The 9,974-nt window shown below is 41.6% G+C and overlaps 1 protein-coding gene and 1 pseudogene across 1 annotated transcript; both read right to left on the bottom strand.

Moving 5' to 3' along the window:
* Nucleotides 1-421: 421 nt before the first annotated feature.
* LOC104547189 (UDP-glucuronosyltransferase 1-1-like) lies at nucleotides 422-1,408 on the bottom strand. The gene is made up of 2 exons (XM_010192774.1): nucleotides 623-1,408; nucleotides 422-451 (listed from the first exon to the last, which is right to left on the bottom strand). The coding sequence occupies exons 1-2, from the start codon at nucleotides 1,382-1,384 to the stop codon at nucleotides 422-424; spliced, it is 792 nt and encodes a 263-aa protein (XP_010191076.1). The 5' UTR covers nucleotides 1,385-1,408.
* Nucleotides 1,409-7,172: 5,764 nt separating this feature from the next.
* LOC104547188 lies at nucleotides 7,173-8,894 on the bottom strand (annotated as a pseudogene).
* Between the last annotated feature and the right edge of the window lie 1,080 nt (nucleotides 8,895-9,974).

Here is a 9,974-nt window from a genome sequence, read left to right as displayed (position 1 = left end):
GGTAGGGAAACTTTTCAGAAGGCAGCATAAACCGTTGCAGATGCTCAGTGCTGGCTAGCGCCTGTGAAAACCTCCAACAGTGCTGCAGAAAGTTTTGTAAGGAATCCATGCAGTGAAAATATAAGCCTAGACTGACAGAGGAATCAGAATGTTATCTGCCGACTGATGCATCATGACACTTTATTTCTAAATTATGAAATGACAGTTCTATTAACCGAAAATATTATTAAAAAAAAAAAGTCAACCGTTACAGTAAGATAAATAGTTTGATTTAGTAATGCTGTCTGGCAGACACCAGCAGTAGACCTGCCTCGTAAGACAGGGATCACCCTCACTGGTGGGTGTGCAATTCGTTAGCGAGGGTACAGTGATGCACTACTTCCACCGGGCCCAAAGAAAACAACAGTGTAAGCAAAAATGCTTAGACCCTGCTAGTGCTATAGAAGAGTACCTGCAGGAGTGAGAAGGAATAAAAATTAACCCAGTTTTTCACCTATTTTCTTCGTCTTTACTGCACAGAGAAATCCCACAAACTCATGTAGATGATTATATAGACACAGAACATTTGCAAATACCATTCTCCCTTAAAAACTTAACATATTTTATCAAGGAAATCACTGACCTGAGATAATGTTTTTTTCTTTCCACAGTTTATACCGCCAATAAAAACTATGTTGGGCATCACTGGCATGGGATACTCAAAAACAAAATCGATTCTTTTAAGCCAAATGGATCCATGGCTTAAGAGCTCCTTCATTGTTACTGGTCTGTGAAGAACATCTGAGGCCAGCAGCTCAAATGGCAAATAGGCAAAATTGCAAAGAAAGGATTCTGATGACTTGAGAAGTAAGTTTTCCACACGCTGGATAAACGTCATGTGGTCCGAGTTGTCTGTAAATGTTCTTGGGACATAGGAAGCAGGGTCTGGACACTGAGTAGCGCGCAAATCAAAACTGCAGGGGAGTCCTCGTAGAAAGAAAACGGATGGGATAGAGAGATGCAGAGCCAGTATTTGTCCACATGGTACAACAGGATCCGTCAGAACAGCATCAAATTTACTCTCTTCAAGATATTGCATCAGATCCTTATTGTGCAGCAAACTGCTACAGGAAGAGACGTAGAGATCGGAGATGACTTGAACTTTTTCATAAAGTGCAGTAATTCTTTGAAGAAAAGGTCTTCTCTCAAAAAGATCATTCGCAAATGCACGCATGCTTGCTCCCAGTTCTTCCCTAGTTAAAGAAACTGGGAACGTTTTGAGAGTGTAATATGCGGATGCCTTCATGTTCAAGTTTACTTCTGGGGCGACAACAACAATTTTGTGCTCTTTCTGGCTGAGGGCCACCAGCACTGAGCGCATGCTGAGCCAGTGACTCCCATCCATTGGCACCACCAACAGCTTTCCACCATCAGCCAAGCAAAACAGAGACAGGAAAACCAAAACCCCAGCAGAAACGAAGTAATTATATTTACTTACATGAGCCATGCTCCTACAAATCCAAAGTGTGTTCATTTGCCCTGACCTAACAGTTTTTAAGTAAACCCACAGCCCCCTGCCAGATTCTCACATTCTCCCTTAACGATCTGGCTTTTCCAGCAAAACTAGTCACCAGTTAACCATGCAAGGCACTGATGAGTCGTTTAAGGAATGAGATAAATCAACTTGGGTGGGGCAGAACTGAGCTTGGTATTTGAGGCTCCCTTGGGATGAGTTCTTTCTGATTGATTCCTTGTGCTGATTGATTCCTTGTGCTGAGTGATGCTAGACTGAAAATAAAACCAGGCTTTGCAAACAAAAAAAAATCCAAAGTTTTTGAACAGTGCTGGCATTTGGAAGTAACTGGGCTTGCTGAAAGCAAGTATTTAAATGCTTTCTTGCTTTCCTCCTTTTTTTTCTTTTTGAGAAGCATTTTACAGCTGTTCTGCAATGCTTGTCAAGTTGATTTTAAAATCAAATTATAAAAGTATGCCACCATACAGCACGATAGCTGTGCAAAGTCCAAGGAGTAGGCTCTGTGACCTACATACAGCTCAGCACTGGGGCAGGGTACAACACCAGGTACAAATTTATTACAATAAAGCAACACTGCAGCAGACTTGCATCAATGAAGGAAAACTACCAAATCTGTGCTGTCATGCACCACACTTCTTTGTTCTCAGCCTGACCTATCTCTCTGTGCCTCTCGCAATCATTTTCTTCTTCCAGGACCAATACAAAGGAAACGCCACTCAGTTCCCCTTGTAGTTAATAAAATACAGGAAAGCCTGTACAGAAGTAGCCACTAACAGCCTTCTTGTTTCAGGCCAGGAACTGATTTTAAATGGTCAGAGGTGGTGGCATTAATTCAGATGAAAAACTAGAAGTAAGACACCATGTCTGAGCACTTAACAAGTGCTTGTGATAAACTTGTCAACCTGCAGGATTGTATTTTGCTGTTAGATGTAACTGTGTGATTCAGAGGCACAGTCGGAAGAAAACAAGAGGTCAGGGCTGAAGAATCAGCACTTCTGCAATAAATATTGCTGCTGGACTGTGATCTTGAGCCCCTGAGCAAGGCGAGAGTGAGAGTGAGCTTTGTCTTGAGAGCAGAGTCCGATTTTAAGCTGGAGCTGCCCCACGGCCTTGCCTGCAGGCAGGATTGCTCTCCCTGCTTTCCCAGAGGATCTGCCTGGGTTTGTCCCTCAGGAGCCATTAAGCAGCTCTGATGGACAGAACAGATAGGAAAAAGCACTACCCTGATAAAAATGTGGAGGGGAAGGGACAGAGAGGGTGGGAATTGGGGGAGTGGGGCTGTGATGGCAATTTGAAAGACATTTTTGTGAGAAAGCAAGATCTGAGCACTAGCAGCTGAACAGAAATAAACAGTGCTTTCAAGGGAGGCATCAGGAGAAGCACTGGGAGGAGTAAAGCAAAGCCTAAGGGTACTTAAGCTTGGCTCCGGGAAGATGGGCCAGGCTTGTAAAATGCAAACTATTTTCTTGTGAAGCTTCACTCATCCATTTTCACAAAGGCCTATGAATTGGGGGTAAGAGTGGTGACACATAGGAGGGGTCTGTTCCCTAAGCCTCAGGGAAGGCTAGCAAGTGAAAAAAGTTCAAAAGAAGAATAGACAAGAGTCTATTTGTTTTTAAGTAATGTCCACAAAGGATAAAAAGTTTATAATTTCTGTGAAACAATGTGATTTATTGCTGAAATGGCTGATTGATACTAACTACAGATTCATCATCTGCTGAGGAGAGCTGTCTCCTCCTGTAAGTCCTTTATCACTTAAACTCTGGCTTCCCATGAGGCTGTTCTACTCACAGCACAAGCAAGCAAGAATATACATCGCCTGCAGCAACAAGCTAAAGTACCTCATGACAACCAAGCTAACACACATTACATGCATGCCTTTATCAAGGGTTTTTAGACCACAGATGCCTATGCAACCACCCATCCACATTTCCACACCTAAAAACTGGATGTGTCCTGGAAACGTAGTTGAGAATTCAGCTGTGCACTTTTTGTGATGGAAGCTGTTAGACCAAAACCTTCACCACAGAATACTGGCCTTCAACGCAAACTCAAGACTGCTGTTACAGAAAAGAGCACAATGCTATCGCACATAACTCAACAAGTTACTGTTCTGACTGAGTAAGCAACTAATGCTCTTGAAGAAATACTCTACTGTCTCTTATGTGAGACAAAGAATTTTTGGAAGTACTGTAATAATCCACCTGCCCTTTTTGCATGAATTCCTGTGCGAGGTGGTGTTTGGGTACCTGACTTCAGCTGGAATTAAACACAGCATAGCATGTGATCTCCTCATTGAACAGAACCCCAGTGTTGGGCAGACCCAAGGAAAGAAAGTGGAATCACATCATGTTCTTCTGGTCACCTATACCACTCAATTTTTCATGCAGATTGGCTACACAGCAAGCATTAATCTAAATTATCTCTTTAGATAAGAAATGTGCATACCAAACACACTATTGACCTCACCTAGATCATGCAGGTATATGACTGCCAGAACTATTCCCTTGTTATACCTTTCCCAGCCAGTCACTGACCTGAGGTAATGGTTTCTTCTGTGCGCAGTTTATGCCTCCAATGAAAATCATATTGGGCATTACAGGCATGGGATAGTCAAAGACAAAGTCAAGTCTCTTCAGCCAAATGGATCCATGACTTAAAAGCTGCGTAATTGTCATCGGCTTTTGGAGAAAGTCTGAGGCCAGGCTTTCAAACGGTGAAAAGACAATACTGCAGGTGAAAGACTCTGAAAGGCTGATCAGGAAGTTCTTCACCCTCTGAGGGAACGTCATATGGTCTGTATTGAGTGAGAACATTCGTGGGACGTAGGATGGTGGGTCCGGACTCTGAGCAGCGTGAATGTCTAGAGCACACGGGACACCCCGCAAGAAGAAAACAGAAGGGATAGAAAAGTGCAAAGCAAGTATCTGTCCACATGGTGTCAGAGGATCTGTAAAGATGGCATCAAATTTACTTTCTTCAATGTATTTAATCAGCTCTTTGTTGTTCAGTAAGGAACTGCAGGAAGCGTGAAACATGTCAGAGCTCTTTCGGAAATGATCCCAAGTAACAAAAAATCTGATCAGGAAAGGCTCCTCACTGAAACAGTTTGAAATAAGTGAGCGCATAAGTTCTTCCATCTCTTCCTTTTTGAAAGGTACAGGATAGGTTTTCAATTCATATATCTCCGAGGAATCTATCATCATTTTGCTTTCTGGTGCAATGACAACTATTTCATGCCCTTTCTTGCTCAGCTCCGCCAGCACTTCCTTCATACTGAGCCAGTGGCTGCCCTCCATTGGGATCACCAGCAGCTTCCCAGCAGCAGCAGGACTCAGGAAGCACAAGAAGGGCAGCAGCACTGCTACCAGCATGTTGTGAGTTGGTCGGACAGGAACCCACGCATGAGAGAGGTCAGGGTGGTTTGCAAGCTTTTATAGCTACATTCAACCTACGCAAACACACCACTTGCCAATACTTTCAAATGATACTGCTGCCCTTTTGACTTACCTGACATTTCTGGCATTCACAAGTTCACACGCAAGGAAGTGATTAAGGATTGTAAAAGGCTGAGATTAGGTTTGTACTTCAAAAGCTAATTTTTAGGAGCATAAGAAAGGTGTGTCTCCTATCATACACTTTGCTTGCCCAAGCTGAGACTACAGCTCAGTGCCTCAGCCTTCTCTTCTCCTTCCCTTAGCAGGACCACAGCCTCATGACACTTCTTACAAGCATCCCAGCAACCTTTACTAACATTTACTGACAATGTGCACTAAGGTACATGGAAATCCATGAAAGAAATGCATCCACAGAGTGGATGGTCAGAAACACTGCTGGGATTACCCTACATGGTAGTACTGGGTCTATGAAGAGAGCACCCAAATTACTCTTTTCTGTATGGTGTTGGAGTTCTCTGTGCCACTGAAGGCTATCAGAGTTGTCACAGAGTGTAGTAATTTGGTATTTTTTTTTAAGTACTTTCTCTTCTAATGAAGCTGAGACAAATTGTAAAGTGAAGCACAACTTATAGTAAAGACAAATATGAGAAATCAGTGGTAAAGTATCTGGGGTTTGGTTTTTTTTAATTTTTGTGGTTGTTTTTTTTTAATAACCAAAACCAGTTAGTGCTACTGAGAAAAAATGAATTATTTTTTTTTCACTAATGCAAACACGCATTTTTTTGAGGAGAAGTTGCCCACATAAAATCTTTCCCCAGCTCTACATATAACTTCCCTCTAACCTCTTATCCTGTCGGGCATAAAAGTAAGTTGCAAAACAGCAGTTCACCATTGTACCTTCGATAACATAAACCAACATGTTTCTAATTCATGAACTCTTAGGTTCATGGCCCATGTCAGCTCAGTTCATGACTGAAACAGTTCATGAACTCTGTAGTGCCAGATCCTTCTCAGTTGTAAATTGCCGGATTTTTAAATGTTAGTGATAACTTCTCACCTTAAAATTTTTAAATAGGTGGCTGGGCAGGTGCCTTTGGGATAGAATTTGGTTCTCCAGGGCATTCAGGGCTCTACATCACTGGTGGAGCTTTCGTTCATATACAGTTTCTGCATGCTTATTTCCAAGCCTGGTGGGAAAGTTTTGACCTTACTGAGAACCTGCCCTCCTAAAAGAGCAGCCAAAAAGAACTGCTACTCCTTTTCCTACATTCAAATATATATAACCAGTTAGAGTGAACCCAGTGGCACTAGAGACTGTCCTGGTAAGAGGATTGGCTCTGCCACTTCCAACACAATACTCACCAGGACAAAAGGGGAGGATATTAGGGCTTTCTTCTACACTGCTCTGTTTCAGAGGTACTCACAATTTGCAATACTTGAATATTCATTTCCTGCTTTCCATCTGCTATAGAATATGCTGTACTTTATTCAGATACCTGGTTGGTACCCAAAAACCTGAATGGAAATTTACAGAAGACATACACACCCAGAAAAGCTTAAAACCTAATTGAATAGGCTATGAAAGAAGCGTAAGATACATTTTAAAAAGGCTTTCTTTTGGGCATTAGATATTGACACCTTGACATAACAGGAAATGTGTAAAAGAATAAATCTGGCAGATGGATGTGACAGAAAAGGAATGGATGAATAGCTAAATCTTAAATCCTATAACCTTCAATGTCTATGAAAGGAGAATGGGTATACAGGAGTACAGACAGACAGACCATGAGACAGCTGGAAAGGGAGGACACCGTGGGGCAGATGGAGAGCAGATGCTGCTTATGGATAATCATCAGGCTCTTTCAGAACAATATAACCTGACCTTGGTTGTAGGAACATCTCTTATGGTGATGGACATGGCATATGAAACTTTGATGAAATGGAAGCTACCAAGTCTGGCTTCTGTTGGGGAGGAAAATTCACAACTCACCAAAATTTAGATGAGCTTCAGTTCAACAAAACGGCTTATCATTTGCATAAAAGTTACATTGCACTTAAATTTTCTTATCTGACAAGACTTCAGGTTTGCCAGGATATGATTTAATCTGACTGTTGGATACCAGGAAATAACATTTCTGAATCATGCAGGATTTCTCACTAGCTTTCTATCGTTAAATACGAAGGTGCTGTCAGTTAAGATTTGAGGTAAGGATGCTTAAATATTTATGTCCTTGCCCTTCCAATAAAAACAATATAAAATTTTATACCTGAGACAATTTCTTCTTCTGATCACAGTTTATCCCTCCAATAAAAACCATGTTTGGCATCACTGGTCTTGGGAACTCCAATACAAAATCATATCTCATTAGCCAAACAGATCCACGGCTCAGAAGGTCTGTAGCTGTCACTTTCTTCTGAAGAATCTCATAAGCAAGTTCTTCAAATGGAGCGAACACAGGCTTACAGTAAACAAACTCCAGCATGCGGACCAGCACGTTCTTCACACGTTGAGCAAATGTCATGCTATCTGAATTATTTACGAATAATCTGGGGACATAGGAAGGAGGGTTTGGACACTGGGTAGCTTCAGAATCCATACCACAAGGAAATCCCCGCAAGAAGTAGACAGAAGGAACTGAGAGATACTCAGCAATTATTGACCCGCACATCAGAATTGGATCCGTGAAAATCACATCAAATTTGCTCTCTCTCAAATACTTCATCATGTCTTCATTGTGCAAAAGGCTCTGACAGGTGGTGAAATAGAACCTGGAAAATTCTAACACGCTTTGATACACTGTAATAATAATATTCAAAAGAGATTGTTCAATAAAATGAACATTAATGAATGACTTGAGTGCAGCAGCCAAATGTTCCTCTGTATAAGGTACTGGATATACTTTCACTGTATAATTCTGAGGCTCCTTTGTCTTCATATGCAAACTTGTTGATGGCACAATCACAACAACTTCATGTCCCTTTTGCTGGAGTTTCACTACCACTGGGCGCATGCTGAGCCAGTGACTTCCATCCTGAGGTATCACCAGGATCTTCCCACCTTCAGCAAAGATTAAAGATGATGTCAGAAGAAGAAACATCCAAGTGTGTTGGTAAAAATACTGAAATGGAAAAGCCATTCTGGTGGAAGTAAAGCGGAGAGTTCTGCTCTGGAGGCAGCCAACAGTCCTTTATACGAAGATCCATGCAAGCTTTAACTTATCTGCAGCAAACTTATTCACTGCGGAAATAAATATTTAACTTCCCAATAGTGTTGTGGTTATCCTTCAATATTGCAATTGCTCATATAACAGGGAAAGGAAGCATGCTGCACTTGGAAAAAAGATGTTGCCCTTTGCACTTTTTGTTAATTTTTAAGCTTGGAAGTGTGTTAACACTGTCCTTCCTTCATGAAACTAAGGAGACCACAGATATCATCTTATAGTATTATTTGTGACTAATATAATTGGCGTGGTAAACACCAGGTGAGAAAATAAGCCTGGTTTTGCTTTGAAAAGGCAACCTTTAAAATACACCCAGTGGAATGAATGGAAATTACAACACCATTTCTTTTATGGACTGAGAAGACCTAAGCAGTATGTAGAAGGCTGATGTTAAATTCCCACCTCCTGGAAGCAGTCAGACCTGCAAGTTTTATGAATATATGTCAGGTACCAGGATGTACCATGCAATCCCAAATCTGAGGAGAAGAACAACAGTCTTGTTTGGCTTTTCCTTCCTGTAGAACTAGAAAAAAATAATGAACTAGTTGATGGGCTTAGAGCAAGTGAAGGGAAAGGAGGCTAGCATAGACCCCTGGGGACACAAAGAAGGAGCTTTGGTCTTTGGTTACTGTCCCGAAAATCCTTTTTATATACTGTGAGCAAGACAAAATTTAGGAGGAGATATGATATGTTTCACTAATCCCACTGATATCACACACACAGAAAACCCCAAAAAGCAAACTAGGCTTCTGAGATCTCCTCCTTTCACAGATACAGGCGGTAACATAAGCAAGCACACATAGGTGTCCCCTGGACCTCTTCAGCTATGACAGAACTGCAAACTCGCCTTTCCTCGTCCATTTTCCCTTCTGGACAGCAGCCCAACTTTGATGTCACATAACTTGGTAGTTGGACCTGTGGGTTTGAATCCACTCAGAAGATGACATAAGCTGTCCCTACAGTTTGTGTTTCCTGAGGGAGGAACTGATTGCTGGGCTATTATTAAAAAAATAGGTGGTAATACCCAAAGAAAGCTCTACAGAGGTGATGTGACCCCTTGTTTGCTGGCATTCACTGCTACTCTCTGGGAATAGGCACTAAACTGAGGCCCTAAGGGCTTTGCTGGAGGAATGTTTGTCTTTATGTGAGTAAAAGCTATGCCAGACCAAAGTCTTTTAGGTAGTGCAAAGGAAGAGGCCCTTGTGAAGAAAAGACCTGATGCAAAACTATCAACAGCACAAAGCTTTTCCTTCCTTTCCTAAGTAGTGGTGGGATTCCAAACATCTTCAGTATGGAGAAAGGAACCCTTACAGCCTTAGGCAATAGGGTTTGTCTCAGTAGACACACAAAGGGTGTTAGCACTGCTCTGTATAGCTTCACAATGTCACCCTGACATGGAGGCACCAGCTTTACATAGAGAGAACTGATTTCTAGAGAGGGCCAAATATAGGGGAATGAGAGACAGGAGACAGTTTTGTAAGGCACAGACTGAAAGTGTAAGACGATGGAACAGATTTATGAATAATTCTGATTAAATGCTGGAGATTTAGAGATAAAGAGTGTATTACAAGTGTTGTGATAAGAAGTGATGAAATCCATTAGGAAATTGCTACTTCATGTGTTTTTTCCTCTGCACTTGGGTATGACCTTCAAAAACAAAATTAGTTGGCTAAACAGCCAATAAAAAGTAATCTTCCCGTCTCTGCAATAGAACAAGTCTTTGCTAGTGTGGCTACACTTTCTTATGGACTCAACAGACCGCCTACTTTTTGTACCAGATCATCAGAGCAAAAACTGTGGAAAAGGTGAGGCAGCAACAGGAGGGACAGACTAACAAAAAAA

This window comes from Mesitornis unicolor, unplaced genomic scaffold, assembly GCF_000695765.1.
Source record: "Mesitornis unicolor isolate BGI_N332 unplaced genomic scaffold, ASM69576v1 scaffold7329, whole genome shotgun sequence".
NCBI lineage: Eukaryota > Metazoa > Chordata > Aves > Mesitornithiformes > Mesitornithidae > Mesitornis > Mesitornis unicolor.
The sequence above is the reverse complement of the archived record's forward strand: the minus strand, read 5'-3'. Positions and strand labels throughout refer to the sequence as shown.

Coding starts and splice junctions, on each gene's coding strand:
- LOC104547189 (XM_010192774.1), bottom strand. CDS start 1,384: ATGGATGGGAGTCACTGGCTCAGCATGCGCTCAGTGCTGGTGGCCCTC. Junction 452..622: donor AGAAAAAAACATTATCTCAG/GTCAGTGATTTC, acceptor TCACTCCTGCAG/GTACTCTTCTATAGCACTAG.